The sequence below is a fragment of the Herpailurus yagouaroundi genome, unplaced genomic scaffold, assembly GCF_014898765.1.
Source record: "Herpailurus yagouaroundi ecotype Mexico unplaced genomic scaffold, PumYag 199, whole genome shotgun sequence".
Lineage (NCBI taxonomy): Eukaryota > Metazoa > Chordata > Mammalia > Carnivora > Felidae > Herpailurus > Herpailurus yagouaroundi.
In genome coordinates, this window is record NW_024412430.1 from 8055947 (window position 1) to 8077664 (window position 21718).

Genomic DNA, 21718 nt, shown 5'->3' on the forward strand with positions numbered 1-21718 from the left:
CAATAATCTATATAAAGCATCTATCTAAGTGCCTGGTTCACAGTACATGCTCAAATGTCTGTTAAATAAATGAGAATTGCAGGCTCCCATTTACAACTGTGGTGACAATTATTATCACAGATCAATAACTCCATATATCTGCTCTCATTGCTTTTGTTGATCTATGGTTTCCAAATAAGCTGAAGGATGTGTCCGTGTCATTTCCCCCTTTTTCTTCTTTCTCAGCCCACGAACCCTAAGGAATGAAAGAATTTGCGCATTCAAACACATCAAAATGTATACTCTGAGGCTATTACAATGCCATGCCCTATTACATTTCAGACTAGCCCATGAGCTAACGGCCCATCGCACAGTAGAGAGCCCCTGCTACATCCTAGCATTATTGAGAAGTTCCTGAGGGCCAAAAGGGGGGCCAAATTCAGATATGGCCAGTCTGAAACCTTCTGAGGAAGATTAGTATGTATGGTGAATCAAAATCAGCGGGACTCAACTGAGTATGTTCCTAAGTACAACTGAAAACTTCCCTCACTAGGCCTAGCTCTAATGCAACATGCCCAATCGTTCCTGTGCATTTGAATCACCAGAGGATCTCGTTAAAAAGGCCAATTCTGACGCAGTAGGTCTTGGGTGAGGCCTGAGAAATGCATTTTCGCCACCAAGTAATGCTAAAGTTGCTGGTTAGAGAACCACATTGTCGGTAGCCAGACAGTAAAAGATGAATTCCTATATTTTTAGAGGTTATTGACCATCGAAGTCTTCCAATAGTCAAATCCTTTCAGCCTTTACCTCCCAGTGCATAAGCCAGACTAGCACGGTCACCAAGTATCCACTCTGGTCATAGGCAGGGAAAGGTTATGGCTTAGGGCCATAACAATCACGATTGTTTTGAGGCCACAGTCAAGTGAATATTTTGGAATAGGCCAGGGAAGCTTTGCACGGAGACACAAGGATGCTTGGTTATTTGCTGACAAACCAGAATATTTTCACCAGGCAGAACTAACAGCACCACTTAGTCTGGCTGTAGAAGGTATTATGCAGCAATTTAAATATCAAACCAACATTTCTTAAACCAACCCTACGACTTCCTTAATTTGCTGGAAATGAAGGAACATTTTCTTTGGAGACTATTCAATTAAATATCGTGCACTACGGAGGATTGAGCAACGTCGTACCGAATATCGTGCCAGATTTCAGAAAACCGTTTCTGGTTTCAGGTAGCACGTAATCTAATTGGATATGGGAGCTGGTTTGTGTGGTCAGAGGTCTTTGAAACCTTTTCCTGGGATTTAGAAGATGAGGGAGATTGCAGGGTAAAAGATGGTGAAGAGCAACACTTTTTAAGTAGTAAAAAAAGACAAGTTGAGCTAGCAAGAGGGTCACTTGACTCCTGGATCTTCAATCGTTTTCCTTTAAAAATGTATAATAATGCTTGTTTATTTTTGAGAGAGAGAGAAGGGGAGGGGCAGAGAGAGAGGAAGACACAGAATCCGAAGCAGGCTCCAGGCTCCGAGCTGTCAGCACAGATACGCTGGGCTCTAACTCACGAACCGTGAGATCATGACCTGAGCCGAAGTCATGACCTGAGCTGAAGTCGTGACCTGAGCTGAAATCGGATGCTTAACCGACTGAGCCAGGCAGGCGCCCTTAATCTTTTTCCTTTAAAACTAAACCTTAACCTGCTGAGAGGGACCTGAACTGAAGAGGATGACCAGACTGTTGTCAGCATGGATCTGGCCAGAGGAGATAGGAATGAGGAGAACCAAAGAGAGGTCTAGGGATCGGCAAAGTCCCAAAACATCTGCTTGCCAATTGCCATATTTAATTAAACCCATTCCCAAAGTTCTTTTTTCCTTTCACTCTTTATTTCACTTTGGACTACAGTAGTCAAGTATGTTTGACTATGAACAGGCATTTTTCCAGGGTAAATACGTAAATAATGTAAATAAATAACACTTGTTTGCAGTGATCATGTGCTTTTCTTATGTAACTATAAAACAGATACTAAATACAAATATTTATCTTTAAGTGTGCTTTCCAGAAAAGTCAGGAGAATAAACACAGAATTAATCTGAGCCTCTGTCAGCTATTTTGATAGGATATTTGACTTCATAACAATTTTCGAGCATTTTGAAGCCCTCATTAACAGGCTGAGTGATGTATTACTTCCATAAACTTGCTTTCTTAATTCATTCACTTATTTTCCGCTCCGTATGATATTTTTCAAATAGATTGACAAGGAACAATATGAAAAAATACTTGACCTCATTGAGAGTGGGAAGAAAGAAGGGGCCAAACTGGAATGCGGTGGAGGCCCCTGGGGGAATAAAGGCTACTTCATCCAGCCCACAGTTTTCTCTAATGTTACAGACGAGATGCGCATCGCCAAAGAGGAGGTAAATGCTTTCATCCTGCTCTGTTCCCTTTGTTGCCAGGTTTTATCTACGTGTGTGGGTACAAAGTGTCCCTTTAAAATTCTCGGTTCTTTGAACGTCGTTATTGGTTTGCATGTAACTTTCCATTTCTGCTACCGATAAACGTTTATTTGTGATCAAGACTCAAAATAGTAAGGGAGTCATGAGCCTGGCCAAGAGTTTCCAGCCAAGGGCAGATCAAGATGCTTAGTAACTTCTAGGTGATTCTTCCACAGCCTGAGAGATGAAGAAAACTTCATCTTCGTTGTTCCTTTTTCTCCTCTGGAAATAATATATTTGAAGATTATTGGATTGATTATTAATGATTATTATTACATGATATGAAGGATGAGAGTTTGGAGGGGCAGAAAGAGAGAATCTCAAGCAGGCTTTGCACTGCCACCACAGACCCAGACATGGGGTTTGAACTCACAAACCATGAGATCATGACCTGAGTCAAAAGTTGGACACTTAACCGACTGAGCCACCCAGGTGCCCCAGATAGGCAGGATTTTTTTTTTTTTAATGAAGGCACTTAATTGTGATATGCACGGGGTGTTATAGGTAAGTGATGAACATTAAATTCTACTCCTGAAACTAATATACACTATACTTTAGCTAGAACTTAAAAAAAAAATACTTGAAACAAAATTAAGCCTCTTATTTTGAGGTAACTATAGATTCAACTGCTGTTATGAGAAATGATGCAGACGGGTCCCATGTGCTTTTTACCCTGTCTCCTTCAAATGGGAACATCTTGCACAACTATAGCATAACATTACAGCAGGTATGTTGACATGGAAACAGGCAAAACACCGAATGTCTCCTCACCACATAAATCCTTCATGTTTCCTTTTGAGTCAAATCCATGTGCCTCCTACACACACTATCCTTCAACCACTTATCTGTTCTCCATTTCTATTACTTTGTTGTTTCAAGAATTTTACATAGATTCATTCTCCATGCAACCTTTCAGGATTGGCTTTTTTGTTTTTTTTCTCACTCCGCTTAACTTTCTACAGATTCAACTACGTCATTGCGTGTAAGGATAGTTTGTTCTTTTTTACTGCAGAGTAGTACTCTGTTGTATGGATGTACCACCATTTAACCATTCACCTACAGAAGAACGTGTGGATTGTTTTCCATTTGGGGCTACTATGAATAACGCTGCTATAAACATGGGTGTGCATGTTTTTGTAAGAACCTAAGTCTTCCTTTCTCTGGGATGAATGCCCAGGAGTACAATTACTGGGCCGTATGGTAGACGGAAGTTTTAAAGAAACTGGCAAACTGGTTTCCAGAGTGGCTGAACACTTTCACGTTCCCATTAGTAATGTATGAGCGACCCAGTTTCCCTGCACCCTCGCTCACATTAATGTTGCGACTGTTTTTGATTTTAGCTGTTTAGCACTATGTTGAATAAGAGTAGCAAGAGCGGACACCTTTGCTTTGTTCTCTATCAAGGGGGAAAAGCATTCAGTCTTTGCCATTGAATGTGATGTTAGCTGTGAGATTTTCGTAAATGCCCTTAATCAGGTTTGGGAAGAGCCTTTCTTCTAATTTGTTGAGAGCGAAAGGAGAATGGTTTTGTCAAATGCTTTTTCTGTGTTAACTGAGATGATTATGAGGTATTTTCTTTCTTCATTCTACCAATGTGGTGTATTATATTAATTGATTTTTGAATAATGAACCAGCCGTACATCTCTGGAATGAATCTCACTTGGTAATGGTGCGTAATTCTTTGTATGTATTGCTGAATACTATTTGTTAATACTTTTTAAGAACCTTTGCTGTGGTTGATATTTGTCTTTAGTCTGAGGGATATTGGTCTATAGTTTTGTTTGTTTTAATAATAAGAACCATTTAGTGATTACTTATTATATGCCAGATATAGTGCTAAGTGACTTATCAGGACCAATATAAAACATAAATATGTTCCTATGAAATATATTAAATATAAATATTTTATTTATATCATCAATACATATTTATATTTATGACATTTGTATTCATTTTTTATAAAGTTTAGTGTATATAAATATATTTTTATAAATAAATATAAAATATTTACTATAATATAAAATATTCTCATTTCATTCTCACATCAACCTCTTAAGAGGAGTATTATTATATTCTTTTCTTTAGTCTTTTCTTCCCAGAAACAAATGCTCTCTTTTATTATTTTCACCTATTTAGAGTGGTAGTATTTTTCTAATAAAAACCTCAGGGCATTTATAAGGTGTAAATTCCTATGTTACATTTTTATGACTGGTTATTAAATAAAATTAAACATAATGTTTCAGTCCAAGAATTTTCCTAAGTAATGACATGGTAGTTGTTTTCAGCGTCTACACATTATACCTATTTTATTACCCCTATGAATATAACATGTCAAACTTTATTGAACTTTTTTGTATTGTTATGTGTTCTGGGTCTTGAGTTCGCCTTTGATCCACAGACTCAACTATGATTTGGGATTCTTGTCCTAAATAGTAAATGAAAAACCTAAGTTCTGGAGCAGAAAGGGGTAGGTCACATGACTAGCTAAAGGCAGCTTGGGAGTACAGCCGATTCTCATGACCCCCATTCCCCGCTCTTTCTACTGTGACCTACTTTTGTTCATACCAACTTCATTATCCATCCAATTCCACTTAACCGGATATTGTAGAACCCCATGGAGCATGTGGGAAACTTTCTGCTAAAAGGTGATAGAATGTTAATGTTACAAGGAAAATTATGAATGATTTAAGCCAAAAGTCAAATTTATAAATGAGGTAATTAAGATGCAAAGAGCTTAGGTGACTTCTTACTGTTACAGAATTGTAGATAGGTTCATCAAACTAGAAGGATCTCTTAAGCCCACCTCTCCAATCTCCACTATGTCCATCCGTTTGCTCCTGACTAATGGCCAGCCAGTGTCTCTTCGAACAAATCCATCAATGGGTAACTCATTATTTCTTAGGCTTTTCCATGTTTAGACAATGCTAAGCATTAGAAAGTTCTGCCTCTGGCGGCCTACGAATCCCTCCCCTTATGTTCTATCTATTGGCCTCATATCTGCACTCTGCCCTTTTCCACATAAAAGCCATCCGTATAATCGAAAACAACGTTCGTCCCCTCCGTTACTCCTTACCTTCCCTATGTTCTTGGCCCTGTTTTCAGCTCTTACACTTCGTAATTTTCCTAGACAAATGTATTTCAGCTAAATATTTTGTGAGCACAAACCAAGTGACATCAAGAAGATATTATCCAGAGATTTGATATGTAACTAGGAAAGGCTAATTTGCACTTGGGAATTATGAATAATCTACCTCATGGAGAGAGGGGTTTTAGCAAATCCAGAGATAGATTCATTGACCTTGGGCTACGAAGGTGTTACACAATATGCACTACAGCAGCAAGGCCCTGCCAACTCAAACACGCTGAATCAGAATCTTTTCATTCAATGAACTTGTATTTCATGTTTGTTATACAATAGAGAATCTGGGAGAGTTATTTTCTCTACCTCCCAAAATGCTATCAAGGAAGAGGGGAAGTGCAGAATCAGATTTGCAAACGGTAAATAAATAGGAGAAATAAACCATAACAAAACAGATGCATTGGATAACCAAACAGTTTCTCCACATCAATGCAGCCCTCCACTGATTTTTTGCATTTATTTGCATATAATTTTTGCGTGTGTTGACAAATATTTGTCTTATTAGAGTTGCCGTTCTTGCGTACCATGGGAAAGAACAAAGAAAAACACCATTCAATCCAGGACGCATTTATTGTGTCCCTATAATATACATAGTAGAGTAGCTTTGCTTGTTTCAAAGAAGACTTGAGCCACGTGCTGTACTCAATTAAAATTATGTAAGATATTAACATACTTATTACGGTCGCTGCTATGTGTCTGGTTCCCAGGTTACGGTATTATAATTAGATTCACAGCCTTAGGATTTGCACTCAGCCTCTGTGGAATGGTAGCCCCCAACTCCCAATACTTAGGTCAGTGATGAACACTGATTTTTGCCTCCCCTGATTTCCATTTCCCAGAAAATTCTCATAACACTCCGAAGGACCCCTCTTCCTTTAGTTTTAATATATGCTTTATAGAAACATAATACAGGAGCTTAAGTTTTAAGAGAAAACTCAGTCGCTTTTCTCCCATCTGGGGAGGAGACAAAGAATAAGCTGACTTCGGGCTGAGCTAACTAGAGAATCCAGCAAAAGTGAAAGAGTAGTTTAGGCTTGAATGAGCAAACTGTGATTTTTGTTTCCTATCCTGTGATTATGGTCATTGTTAATGAAACCATGTTTTGGTTAGTGGTTGAAGGTTTAAGCTCTTTCAGTAATAGACTATTTGGTTTGGTATATGTGAGTTGCATAAGATTTGGCCGAAGAGTAGGAGCTGAACAAAAATTCATGTTGTTTCACCTAATTTGACTGATTGTGAAAAGATCTACGTCCAATAGATTTCAGTTGACGGTACACTGATAGCTAAGACAAATAATTATAATTATCATCCATTGTTGCTTTACTCATTTATCCAGTAGAACAAGTATTGGTTTCTTGGGTTTACTGTTTAGGTAGTGATTTGGATGATGAAGAAAACAAGAGAGAGAATATAACACATTCCTAAAGGTAAAAGAAACTCAAAGTTAATAACTTTCTACACAATGGTAAGTCTTGGAAGGCTAATTCCAACACCAAGAAAATAAATATTGCCTTATTTATCTGTGCTCCATTTTGTTCCAAAGGGAATTTAACCCATGACCATTGCCTGTCCTAACCTGCCAACCCAGGACCTACCATTGTGATTCCTAAATTTTAAAATACAAAATAAAATCTTGATCTGGGATAGTTTGTAGGGGAATAAAACTACAATACCATGTAAAACATTCAGTTTTAACCTGCTACTCTGATTTATTTCATTCATTTTCTTTTTACGGTATAGATATTTGGACCAGTGCAGCAAATCATGAAATTTAAATCTTTAGATGAAGTGATCAAGAGAGCAAACAATACCATTTATGGCTTATCAGCAGGGATCTTTACCAAAGATGTGGATAAAGCCATAACAGTCTCCTCCGCTCTGCAGGCTGGGACAGTGTGGTAAGTCAAATCTACATCATCTTGCCTTTTCACTGGTAAGTGCATTAACATGTTACTTTGAACGTTTTTGTTTCTTTATTTACTTATTTATTTTCGAGGTATTCACATTATATTAGTTTCAGGCATACGACACAATAATTTGATATTTGTATCCACTGCAAAGTGGTCACCACAATAACCTAGTTATCATCAGTCACTATACAAAATTAAATTTTTTGTGTGTGGTGAGAACTTTTAAGATTTACTGTCTTGGCAACTTTATCAAAGATACAATACAAAGTTATGAACTAGAGTTGCCATGTTGTATATCATATCCCCATGAATTATTTATTTTATGCCTGGAAGTTTGTACATCTCGACCCCCCTTCACATATATCGTCCACACCCCAAACCCCTGCTCTTCTGTCAACCACCAGTATCTATAAGTCTTCTTTTGTTTGGATTTTTTAAAATACCAAATGTAAGTGAAATCTTACATTTGTTTTTTTCCTCACATTTATTTTACTTAGTATAATACCTTCAAGGTCCATCCGTGTTGTCACCAATGGCACGATCCCCTTTTTTATGGCTAAGTAGTACTCCATTTTATATATGTATACATCTTTATCCAGTCACCTGTTGACGGGGACTTAGGTTGTTTCTATATCTTAGCTATTGCAAACAATGTTGCAATGAACATAGGGGCACATACATCTTTTCAAACTAGTATTTTTATTTTCTTTAGATAAATACCTGGAAGTAGAGTTGCTGGATCATATGGTAGTTCTATTTTCAATCTTTTGGGGAATCTCTATGCTGTTTTCCATAGTGGCTCCACCAATTCACATCCCCACCAAAAGCGCAAGAGAGTTCCCTTTTCTTCACATCCTCACCAATACTGTCATTTCTTATCGTTTTTGAAACTAGTCATTCTAACAGGTGTGAGGCAATATCTCCAGTGGTTTTGATTTGCATTTCCCTGATAATTAGTGACGCTGAGCCTCTTTTCATGTGTCTGTTGTCCATCTACATACCTTCTTTGGAAAAATGTCTATTTAGATCATCTCCCCATTTTTTTTACTGGACTGTTTGGTTTTTGATTGTTTGTTGTATGAGTTCTTTATGTGTTTTGGATGTCAATCTCTTATTAGATAGATGATTTCAAAATCTTTCTCCCATTCAGTGGCCTGTCTTTCATTTTGTTTCCTTTCATTTGGTTTCCTTTGCGACGCTTGAGTCTTTTATGTTGCCGTAGTCCCCACTTGTTTACTTTCACTTTTGTTGACTTTGCTTGTAGAGTCAGATTCAAAAATTTATTGCCAAGACTGAAGTAGCTTACTGCTTACGTTTTTTTCCAATATTTTATGGTTTCAAGTCTTAATTTAAGTCTTTAATTTATTTTGAGTTATTTTTTGTGTATGGTGCCCAACAGTGGCCTAGAGCCAGTATTTTGCATGTATTTCTCAACAACACTGATTGAAGAGACTGTCCTTTTCCCATTGTCCGTTCTTGCCTCATTTGCGATAAATCAATTCAGTATACATGCATGGGCTTATTTGGGGGTTTTCTATTCTGTTCCATTGATCTGTGTGTCTGTTTTTATGCCAATACCATACTGTTTTAATTATTATTGCTTTGTAGTATAGTTTGAAATTGAAGAGACTAATGTCTCCAGATTTGTTTTTCTTTTGCAAGATTGCTTTGGCTTTTAAGGATCTTTTGTGGTTCCACACAAATTTTAGAATTGTTTGTTCTGTATCTGTGAAAAATGTCATGGACATGTTGACAGGAATTGTATTAAATCTGTAGATCGCTTATGGGAGTATGGACATTTTAACAATAGTAATTCTTACAATTCATGAGCACAAAATATCTTTCCATTTATTTATGTCTTCTATTTCTTTCATCAGGGTTTTATAGTTTTCAGTACACAGGTCTTTTACTTCCTTACTTAAATTTCTTCCTAGGTATTTTTCTTTATCATACAATTATAAACGGTATTTTTTCTTAATTTCTCTTTTTTGATACTTCATTTTTAATGTATAGAAACGCAACTGATTTTTGTAGAGTCTTTTCATGAAGTCTATAAGGTTTTCGATGTATGAAATCATGTCATCTGCAAGTAATGACAGTTTTACTTCTTCCTTTCCTATTTGGATAGCTTTTCTTTCCTTTTCTTCCTAATCACTCTGGTAAGGGCTTCCAATATTATGTTGAAGAAAAGTGATAAGAGTGGATATCCTTGTCTTGTTCTTGATCTTAAAGGAAAAACTTTCAGCTTTTCACCATTGAGTATGATGTAAGCTGTGGGTTTGTCATATATGGCTTTTATCACATTGAGCTATATTCCCTCTATCCTCACTTTTTGAGAGTTTTTATCATTAATGGATGTTGAATTTTGTCAAAATTTTTACGCATCTATTGAGCTTATCATATGATTTTTACCCTTCATTTTGTTAATGTGGTGTTTCATGATGATTGATTGGCAGATATTGAACCATCCTTGCATCCCTGGAATAAATCCCACTTGATCATGGTATATGATTCTTTTAATGCTAATGCAAACGTTGAATTTGGTTTGCTAATATTTTGTTGGAGATTTTGCATCTATGTTCATCAGGGATATTGGCCTATAATTTTCTATTCTTTTTTTTTTTTTTTTTTTTTTTTTTTTTTTTTTTTTTTTTTTTTTTGGTGGTGTCCTTGTCTGGTTTTGGTGTCAGGGTAGTGGAGGCCTAATAAAATAGTTTGTCTTTAAGTTTTTTAAAGAGTTTGAGAATGATAGATATTAAATCTTTGAAAGTATTGTAGAATTCACCAGTAAAGTCGTCTGGTCCTGAAATACGTTTATTGGGAATTTTTTAAAAACTGATTTAATTTCCTCATTAATAATTGGTCTATTCAGATTTTCTATTCTTCATGATTCAATCCTGAAAAACTCTGATTTATATTTTTTGGAATTTATGTATTTCTTCTAAGTAGTCCAATTTATTGGTGTATAATTCATGGTATTTTCTTACGATCTTTTTTATTTCTGTGGTACTGGATGTAACTTTTCTTCTTTCATTTCTGATTTTATTTTTTAAATCTCTCTCTTTTGCTTTTGGTGAGTCTAGGTAAAATTTATCAATTGGTTTACCTTTTTAAAGAACATGCTCTTGGGGCACCTGCATGGCTCAGTCGGTTAAGCATCTGACTCTTAATTTTGGCTCAGGTCAAGATCTCACAGTCCTGATATCAAGCCCAACTTGGGGCTCTGCACTAAGGGTGGAACCTGTTTGGGATTCCACACCCCATCCTCCCTCGTCCCCTTCCCCACTCTCACACACAGGCTCTGTCTCTCTCTCTCAGAATAAATAAATAAACATTTTTTTAAAAATAACATGCTCTTAATTTTATAGATCTTTTCTACCATTTTTCCAGTCTCTATTTCATTTATTTCCACTATGATCTTTATTATTTCCTTCCTTCTACCAACTTTAGGCTTCATTTTTCCTTTTTTTTTTTTTTTTTGGCTTCTTTAAGTGTAAAGTTAGGTTATTTATGTATGCATCCATGGAAAAAGGTAAGTTCAGGATGCTCTTATACTACTGTTTTGAGTTGCCCCTAACTTGAATTTTTTCAGACTTTGATTTTTTTTCCTAGACTTACCTGTCCTATTAGACAAGCAGTTGCTGCCTTAAAAACCAAACCACACCAAAAACAAACAAAACAATACAAAACAAAATAATAACAAAAATCAAATTTGTTTTAAATTTTTTTTTTTTTAATTTTTAAAAACCTGCTGTATTGGGAGAACTTCGGAAGGGCATTTTCTGTCTGGCCTCCTAAATAGCTCCCCTAAAATATTTCATTGTCTGGCTAATATAGTATAAGTGTTACTCATTTCTAGGTAGTTGGCACTATGCTATACACAAAGGAGATGAAAGTTCTGCTCATCAAGTTAATTAAATGCTAGGACAATATTTATTCAATGTCCCTATGTCAGAAAACATTTAATTCTTATTTCAGTTTGTTTTTCTAAGATTATTAGGAATGTCTGAAGGTCTTAATTTGGGAGAACATAGTGAGTTTTGAGGAACGTGTCTATTCCTTTTTAACTGATTTCTACCCACTTTGAGAGAGAAAGAGAGAGAGAGCCACACAAGCAGGAGAGGGGCAGAGAGAGAGAGAGAGAGAGAGAGAGAGAGAGAGAAACACAGAATCCAAAGCAGGCTCCAGGCTCTGAGCTGTCAGCACAGAGCCAGACGCAGGGCTCAAACCCATGGACCGTGAGATCATGACCTGAGCTGAAGTCGGATGCTTACCCAACTAAGCCACCCAGGCGCCCTGTGATGTATATTATATCTTTATTTATATCTCCGAATTTTATACTTTAAGCCTATGCCTCACAAACTGTTACACTTCTGTCCAGCCCCCAATCTCTGGATGGCTTTCTTGGTAATTACCCCCTCCCCAAACCTCACTTTGTTCCCTCAGTCTTGTCAACATTCAAAGTTTATTTTCTTTCCTGATGATAAGTCACATCTACTCAGGTTAAACATCCACTGGACATTGAAAGGTATTTATCTTTAAGAGACAGTCCTTGCCTCTCTCTGTAGCTCTGAAATCTTTTTTCCTAATCAAAGAGAGTCACCATTAATTAATACACTCTATGCTAGGCATTATTCTGCATTCCTTATGTTCATTATCTCGTTTCACCTTACAATAACTGTGCAATTGTTAATCTGTGTAATTTGTGTAATTTGTCAATGAAAAAACTGAAGTTTAGTGAAGTTCAGTCATTGATCAAAGCTAACACAATAAATGGCAGCCAAGATGCAGACCTATTTCAAGACTCTAAAGTAGTGATTCTCAACCCAGCTGTACATTAGTCATCTGGGGAGCTTTAAAAATAATAAACTGATTCGGCATAGGGTGGTGCACATAAAATCCATCAGTTATATCAATCTCTGTGATTCAATATGGATTTTTATTTAAAGAGTATTTTTCAAAGCTCCCATGTGACTCTAGGACTGGGACTAGGACTGAGAAATTGCTCAAAAAGCCTGATTCTTTTTATAATGGGATGTTTTCCTTCAGAGGCTTAAAGTCAAGCAATAATCAGTCCGGATAGTGATTAAAGTGGGATTTTCCTATGATAAAATTATTTGTAGGATTCAGCATTCCTAATGCATGCATGTATATTGTCTCCAGTCACTAAAACCTTACTCAGTACCAACCATTCTAAGAAGCATATTCTATGCATCATCTTACTTATACCTTGAAATAACCCAATTAAATATTGTCACTTCCCTTGTACAGAGAGAAAGCATATATTTAGAGAAGCCAGACACCTTTCCCAGTGCCAACTAGGTACTAAGGGGCAAAGCCAGGATTTGTGGGCTTGGAACCTCCCTTCTTTATAACAAGAAAGGACTGTGGAAGGAGAACCAATTGGCCAGGCTGATTGTTTTGAACTTGCGGTTTTCTCCAACTGGATATTTCTTAGTTCTCCACTTACTTAAACTAAAATAGTTTCATTTCCAGTATAGGGTCAAAAGACTAAACTCATTTTCGGCACCTTTCAACAAAGACGAGTTTCAGGTTTTTGACTTCGGAATGCTATATGCCTGCTGGATCAAGAAGCTTAGGACATCATTCTGCCCAGTGGCATGGAAATCCCCAGTCAGGAATTCCTCTGCTATTAAAACAGAGGCGTATTCTTACTGCTACTTATTCTAGAGCATAATTCAAGTTCTGGCATTGTCCCAGACATAGTTTCCACATGGTGTATTCAAGATAACTACTGAATCCCAGGGTTGCTGGGATTTTACCCATAATTTCAGAGTAGGGATCTTATTTTGCAGTTTAAAGGGCGATTAAACAAAACTGAGACAAGTTGTCTTTTGAAAGCATACATTTTTTTAAGGAACTATGCTCCAGAAGGAGAGACTTGGATAAGAATCTGTAGTCCAGTGAGAATATGGAGCTCTGGGAATCGGGATTGTAAATGCTTTACTGAGGAAATTTGTGGATATTATTTCAGGATCAAATTAATAACCAAACTTCATGCGTAATACAATGTATTTAGAAGTCACATTGTTGTTTGCCTATTATAATAACATCAAAGGAGAGGAAATACTTTAAAAATATTGTTTCTCCTTTAAATAATATATTTTTCCTCTTATATATAATGAGAATCATATAGGTAATTAAATTTTGCTGTTGACTTTGGCCACCAGGAAATTTACATGAACAAATTGTTCATGTCCTGCAAGACTACATTCTAACCTTTCCTCCTTGTCTTGACTTTCTACTGTAACTTTTTTTTAATTCTAATTATTCATGTTTTTGTAACTATATTTGTTCATACAAACATCTTTAAACATTTTATGAAATACGGCAAGGAAAAGACAAATTAATAGTGAAATCCAACTCCTGACAAGGCCTGTTGTATGAAAGCAATTAATGAAAAAAGGAAACTGAGGAATGTGATACATGTTACAATTGCAAAAGATAACTGATTCTAGCCTGTTACGTACACAGTCCTCAAGAGAATTATAAAGGTTATGAATATAGGCAGTAAAGAATATCCACCCACCAAACTCCATTCTCTGGCAAACCATATCCTTTCTCCTATGCTACGTTGGCTATCCTATTATCATTCAAAATGGCTCTCTACATACAGAGCTGTACCATTCTATTTCTTTCTAGGCAGTACTTATCCATATACTTATACTTCTGCATTTTAATTTATAGTACTGCTTTTTTGTTAAATAACAATGAGTATGTACATTAAAATTAACAAGGTTGTTAAAGAGCTTTCTGAATTTCTAAAATTCCAAATTTAGGAGTTATTTCATAGGTTATGTATGATCTACATATACTTCTTTTTTTCCTCAGGGTGAATTGCTATAGCGTGGTATCTGCCCAGTGCCCCTTTGGTGGTTTCAAGATGTCTGGAAATGGAAGAGAACTGTAAGAACCACTTTCTATTAAGACAAATGTTTACCTTGATAAAAATGGTTGTCACTCAATGGAATTAATCCATAGTTGCTATTTGAGTTAAAACCTACCTCTGTTCTTCCCTGGAAATTCCTACTGTCAAATAGCTTTTAAAAGCTGGATTTAGGGGCGCCTGGGTGGCGCAGTCGGTTAAGCGTCCGACTTCAGCCAGGTCACGATCTCACGGTCCGTGAGTTCGAGCCCCGCGTCAGGCTCTGGGCTGATGGCTCAGAGCCTGGAGCCTGTTTCTGATTCTGTGTCTCCCTCTCTCTCTCTGCCCCTCCCCCATTCATGCTCTGTCTCTCTCTGTCCCAAAAAATAAATAAACGTTGAAAAAAAAAATAAATAAATAAATAAAAGCTGGATTTAGCACATGAGTGCAAAAAAGTGATGGCATAGGGGAAATATAACATATTAAGCTCCTACTATTCATAAGGGACCATGCTAAGCACTTTACCTTATTATTGAAATAATGCCAACTTTTACGATTTCTTCCTGTATATAAGAATGTAATCCATCTGGGAAACATTTCCACAAAGGAGGCAGAAAGTACAAATTGGTGGCTGTAAGAAGTGTGATTATAAGAACACTCCAGTCATTTAAATATGCCTCTTAAACAAGTAAATCATGTGACTTTATCTCAAAAAGCTTTTCAGCGTAAGAAGAGTGATTCTCACGTGTTGAAATATTTTTGATGTGGAATCTAAAATTTTAAATTACCTCAACTAATTATCTTTTTGTACTAAAATATAAGCTGAAAGGGAAATTTAACTAAGGAAAACATGTTTTATAGTCATGACTATGCTCAGAATATATATACAAAATCATTTACAAGCCTTTAGTTGCTTTAGAAACCTGGGTGTATAGACTTTTTATAATGTGCATATACACCTGTATACACAGAAAGGGGTGACAAAATGTTTGATTGATTTTATTCAAACAATTCTAACCATTTTATTTCTTAAACACTTCTTGTATTTATCAACACATCTTAAAAGTCATGCAGCAAAAAGACACATCATATACAAACCCTATGGAATCAAACATAGTTAAAGCTGTTCATTCTGTAAATAGCAAGAGCAAATGAGTCTCAGTTTCTAAAGGTCATGAATGCATTAGGTAGCCATCTACTTTGTCATTTGAATAAATCAGTGAAATTGAAATGACGCAATCTCCTTGGAGAACCAATAAAAAAGAAGGATGATAAAATGATCCATCCTTCTCCTCAATACGCATTTGTTAAGTACTTGCCCAGGAGCCCCAGAAACATGATACCACATCCCATCCTCCACATAATTGTGGTGGCAGGAGGAATATGTCAAAAGATAAGTAGTGCAAAATAACCTATACACAACATGAAGTAAATAGTCATAAACTGTGAGTTCATAAGTCATGAGGTAGAAAAGTAGATAAAATGCAGAGCACACAGCACTGAAGGACAGAAAACCTGGGCACCACCAGAATATAACATCCGTGGCATGACTCTATCTTCCACAATTTTCATCCATCAGGTAAAATCAGCAATTGTGGGTGGGGATAGGAGTGGGAGAATGATGTAGAAGGTCTACGAGCTCCTTTCCATACTTAAGATTCTATAGTATTAACCCCTGTGATAACTCAGTGGATAAGAACTTACTGACCCTACAGAAAATACAGGACTCGATCTAGGGCAGGAAACAAATGTAGGATGTCAGTAAGCAGAGAAGAGAGCATTCTTGAACACAACGTTACATGTGACACGTGGAGGGGTTTGTGAATTTGGATGGCTGGCAAGGATTTGTGGAGTTGGGGAGTATGATACCAGAGTTAAATAGAATACAGATTAAGAAGTCTTGGCTTACATTTCATTACTAGAGCAGTGAAAAGCCATGGTTATCTGTAGAATGGTGTTGGGGAGGTGGAATGACAAAGGATCAACATATAAAGGGAGCATGGCCCGGTAGAGGAAGCTTAATTGGACACTAAGCGACCTGCACTTGTATCCCAACTCCACCTTCTGCTGGCCATGCAGCCTGTTTCACGGTGTCCAACTTTGGAGCCTCCACTTCCTCTTATTCAAAATGGCGATGTTAGCAAGCCTCTTGAGATAGTCGTTTGAGAGTGAAATGACACACCCTGTGCCTGTTCGCCAGCATTCTGTCACAAGGTGAGGACTCGGCAAATGGTTCCTTCCTTCCCTGGTTTCTTTTCTTTACAGTATTCATTATTAGAGAGTCCCTTGGCAGAACTACTTTGTACAAAAAGCTGTAACAAAGGTTAGATTATTTTGAAGGGCGGAGTTCGTGGCTGGCCCAGCTACCTAAGACATTTCCCTAGGAATATTGAAGATAAAACGATCAAAGGGGACAAAATGACTAAGAAGGACCAAATAGGTCAATTTTGTTGATTATAGTTTGGTCCAACTTTATGGTTGAGGCATACGGAAATCAAATAAGGGAGGGCATGGAATGTAAGAATTAAACTTCAGTAATTTCTTAAAATTCTGGGAAATGAATACAGATAATTCCTTTTTACATCTGTATAAATATACAGAAAAGAGTCAGTCTGTAATTTTTTCCTTCAAAAATTCCAGTTGAGGATGTTGTTAATTTCTACTTGAAACCAAATTTGGTGAACTTAACAAACAAGTCATTTGCTACAAGATGTTTAAAGAGGATTACTGAAGCAATAACCTCACACAACTCCTAAGGGCTCAGTTACAATTTATCCTCAAAGATAGGAAGGTATAACTGATCAGTTGGGAACAAATTCCTTAGAGAGCCAGAAATAGTGGTACACAGACCTCAGTGTGGTGGTAATACAAAACGCCCAAACCAGGGTTTGGGTCTCAGATCCTGGTGCTGGCCCTGGAATGAGTCAAATGGTAGAAATTCCTTCCTGTGTGTAATTGTACTAATTTTCACTTCAGTTAACATAAGTCACTTGAGACTTTACTAGTATATCATTGCAAACTCCATTGGTTCTCAGCACCTCACAAGCTCTTTCTTTCCTCCTGTCCCTTGGAGAAAAGGGGAGCATGAAATTGTTGTGAACTACTGAACTTACAAACCAAGCTCGCAGGAATATTTTTTGTTTGATTATGTTCACCAAGTCAGTCTAACAAACATTACCTCTGTGCTTACTTAAGTAGTGCCAGGCTCAGTTCTGGGTACAGAGTGAAAACAAACAAACAAACAAAAAAAACAGATGTAGCTTATTTACTAGTACCTTATTACTACAGTGTGGACCTTGGGTGAGAAGCAAGGTTATCATGTGTAAGTTTGTTGGAAATACTACTACTGAAACAGAATCAGCATTTTAATAAGGTCCCAGGTGATTGGTACATTGAGGAATTTAGCACAAAACTAGTAGCTCATAGACTGGCAAGATAATGAGAAATGCAAACAGATATAAAAACATAATTTTTAGATATTAAGACAGGAATGTCTATGCATTGGAATACTCCGGAGTGGGACTTAGTTCAACCTGCGTATGACAATAATGACACTTAGTACTCTCCTGAGAGTTTCAAGTGTCCCTGTAACAAAATACAATGGAAAGCCTATTGGCAGAAATCATGGGTTAATTTATCTAACTTTGTGAGATAAAATACTTACTAAAATATTATCCCTTAATGGGTTTCAGACAATTGAGGCTAAGCCCTTTAATTACTTTGAAGAACATGTTCATTGAAGCTTTTAGAAGGTATTTTCAGAAGCTTAATTGCCCAGGAAAATAATCAGTGTAAGAAGATTAGGTTACCCAAGAGAAAAAGATGTCTTCTACATACCTGTCTACCTCACCAGAAGGGAGGGGTAGAAAAGGATCAAGATCATTTTCTTCTGCAAGCCTGCATGGGCCTGAGTGTTATAATTTTAAGAGTGTTCCTATGTACATGCGATGTAGTCCTATCATCAGAATAATCCAGAGAATAAGGAAGCTCAATGCTTTTCGTTATTTCTTCAACAGAGGGTAAATCACAGTTTCCAAAATGGGTAGGAACTCTCAATGAACCCAATAATAGGATACCAGGGTCCTAATTGATTAACTCAGGTTAATTCTTGGCCATTTGGTTTGGATTTAAGAGTTATAGAAGCAAATGGCAGTGGTTGTCTGAATCGAAAAACCCCAAACCCACAAGCAGCCCAAAGGTCTGAAATTGGGCCAATGAACCCTGTCTTCTCTCCCTTCAAAACAAAACAGAAAGAAAGAAGAAAGAAAGAAAGAAAGAAAGAAAGAAAGAAAGAAAGGAGGGAGAGAGGGAGGAAGGGAGGGAGGAAGGAAGGAAGGGAGGAAGAAAAACTGCAGCAATAAAAGTCAGGATTTGTTTTGTTTTCCCAAAAGTCAAGAGATACTGTTAATACTACTGCTAGAAAATATTTTGTGTCAAACCGTATCAGGGCACTTTAGAATGAAAATAGAAGTCTGGCCATTTTTTGGCCCCTCATCACTTCCAGGCCAATCACACACAGTAAAAACACTAAGCTAAGCTGTACTTGAATTTACAGTTTTACTCCACTACTCAAGTGATTGTATATTACTACTTCTCCTCTTGTACTAATATGTCTTGTTTATTGGAACCTAAACTAGAAATGATACAATTCTTCTTGGACTGAACCGTCTTTTTTCGTGTGGTGACTATTTGTTTATAGTCAAATAGAACAATGTCAAAACTGGACAATTTCTGTGCAAATCAACAGAATGTACATGGTCATTTAAAATACAAAAAAAAAAAAAAAAAAGAATTGAAAATTTGCCCCACAAGGGGATTTATGTGAGACCAGATATCTTATGGGTGGCTGGCTGGCTACTATTTGAAATGCTTCTGTACACAGAAAATATTTTCCATTGTCCCTAACCAGATAGGCAAGAACAAATTTGTACCAAATCATGGACTAGTACAATTGTACTGCTGTGCTAAATTCTGTGGGTTTTCCCCTTGTCTAGGGGAGAATATGGTCTCCACGAATACACAGAGGTCAAGACGGTCACAATGAAAATTTCTCAGAAGAACTCATAAAGAAACTACAAGAGTGGAGCAAAGAATCCTCAGTGGATAAGCATCTCCTCCAGTCGCTAATATATCGTAGTGGGTTTTAAATATAAAACTGTTCTTTTCTTGATTTTGTTTTAAAACATAAGCTAATCATATTAGCATTAAGATTATACATAGAACGCTTGACATGTAGCTTATTCTGAAAGAATCCTTTTTCTTCTGATATGTGACCCCCAAGTCCTATTGGTAATAAAAAGGATGGATTGGAGGCAAGATCTCTCTAAGCTCTGTGATAGTTACCTGCTTCTCTTTGTAGCTACTTGTCCGGAATAATCATGTTATAGAAGAGGACCAGTTGCCATGTAGCTTCTTTCTGTAATGACCCCTTAAAGTCCTCAACACACCCTTGAACTGCAGAGTAGATGTGTTCTGTTCCCAATAGTTTTGACGTCACTGGAGTTTGTTGAAATGTTTCCTAGAATGTCATGTCTGCTTGTCAAATGAAGTCCTGCTTGAAATACTTAGCTGTAATCTAGACGTAAAGCTTAATAAAAACAACCTTGCATGATTTTTGTCAAGTTTGGATTTTTTAAGTAGAAGTTTTGGTTATGGGGATTTACTACTCTCCCTGTCATTCAAAAGCAATGTTAAATTGGGCACAAATATGTACTTAAGAAGAAAAGTCAAAACCACTCATTCTCAAATAGGTAAAGAAAGAGATTTTCTTTTCCAGAGGAATTCTTGAAATCAATAGTAAACATTTAAAGTAAGTGGCTTCCGTCTTTCAGCAAGTATTTATTCAGTTTGTAGATAGTTCTGTGCACTACATTAGGTATTACTGAAAAAAAAAAAAAACAGGTGAATAGTGGATGTTCCATTACCTCAAAATGCTTTGATTTAATGGGGAACAAAAACGCCATACACCAAAAAAAATTTTTTAGTGATGGGGCATAGCAAGGGAATGAGAATTGAAGAAAACTGAAGAGCGTGATAATAATGTACCAATGGGGTAGAGATGACCTTTAACTGAGGGAATTGGGAAGAACCTCATGGAAGAAATTTAACAGGATATGAACCTGAACAATGAGCAGATTTGCGGTGAATAAAGAGGAAAGAGGCTCCATATCATACTTTCTCTCAGGGCATATTCCATTGGAAAAAATGGAAAAATTCTATATCATATTTTCCTCTCCTGGAGTTTCTAATTGCACGTTGCTGTTTTCTAGGTTCTGAGAAGTTCTAGCACCTGCTCAGTTTTGTTTGATACGTCTTTTCTTCTAAGTTTATTTAACCGTAGACCTTCCCTTTCTCCGTCAGTTAATACTGATTAACATTAAGGAATCCACATTGCCGGACACTGTTCTACACAACAAATTAGCACTGAGTGCTCTGGGGAGAGCTAGAGATCAAGGCGGGGCAGCTGGAAGAATGAATGTCCTCAGTGTAAATTAGCATATTTATGCCCTCCTACAAAGAACTTCTGCCTGGGTTCCCATGTAGAAAGTAAAAACAAGTGAGTATTTTGTGTGCACATATATTCTAAAAGGCTCTTCGTTCAGCAACCTAAAATGTTCAGATTAACATTTTTTTCAGATTCAGATTTTATAAAAATAATTATTTATCGGGGCGCCTGGGTGGCGCAGTCGGTTGAGCGTCCGACTTCAGCCAGGTCACGATCTCGCGGTCCGTGAGTTCGAGCCCCGCGTCAGGCTCTGGGCTGATGGCTCAGAGCCTGGAGCCTGTTTCTGATTCTGTGTCTCCCTCTCTCTCTGCCCCTCCCCCGTTCATGCTCTGTCTCTCTCTGTCCCAAAAATAAATAAACGTTGGAAAAAAAAATTTTTTTTTAAATAATTATTTATCGTCTTACATCAACAGATACCTCAGTAACACTGTTGTTAGGACATGTAACAGCTGCCACAATGTATGAACAAACGCAATTCTTTGGCTTCTCAGACCCGAAATAATCCGAACTCCAACTGCAAGAATTTCTTGGGATTCTGTGAGCCTATAAGATTTGCAATCTGGACCACCTCGTAGTATTTGGGACCTCATTTTACTTTGAAATCCGGAGAAGTCAAAGGCATAGGGAGAACTAAAAGATCTTTGGGCGTTGAGAAGAAAAAAATATCCAAATACGGAGGAGAATCGCATTTCCCCAAAACCAGACAATGTCTACATTTTTAAAAGATGTGTTTAAAACTACGCACAAATAAATTAATAGGCGGACAAGTTAATATTGTAATGGCAACCCACCAGAACATTTTAAAAT

At 37.0% G+C, this 21718-nt stretch overlaps 1 protein-coding gene across 1 annotated transcript in view; it reads left to right on the plus strand.

The window, feature by feature from the left end:
* ALDH1A1 (aldehyde dehydrogenase 1 family member A1) overlaps positions 1 to 20017 on the plus strand; it is a 59963-nt gene extending 39946 nt beyond the window's left edge. The window contains exons 10-13 of the mRNA XM_040449342.1: positions 2229 to 2393; positions 7351 to 7508; positions 14373 to 14447; positions 19401 to 20017. Of these exons, the coding sequence (XP_040305276.1) occupies positions 2229 to 2393; positions 7351 to 7508; positions 14373 to 14447; positions 19401 to 19473 (471 nt within the window). The 3' untranslated portion in view covers positions 19474 to 20017. The remainder of the gene's footprint in view (positions 1 to 2228; positions 2394 to 7350; positions 7509 to 14372; positions 14448 to 19400) is intronic.
* Positions 20018 to 21718: the final 1701 nt, after the last annotated feature.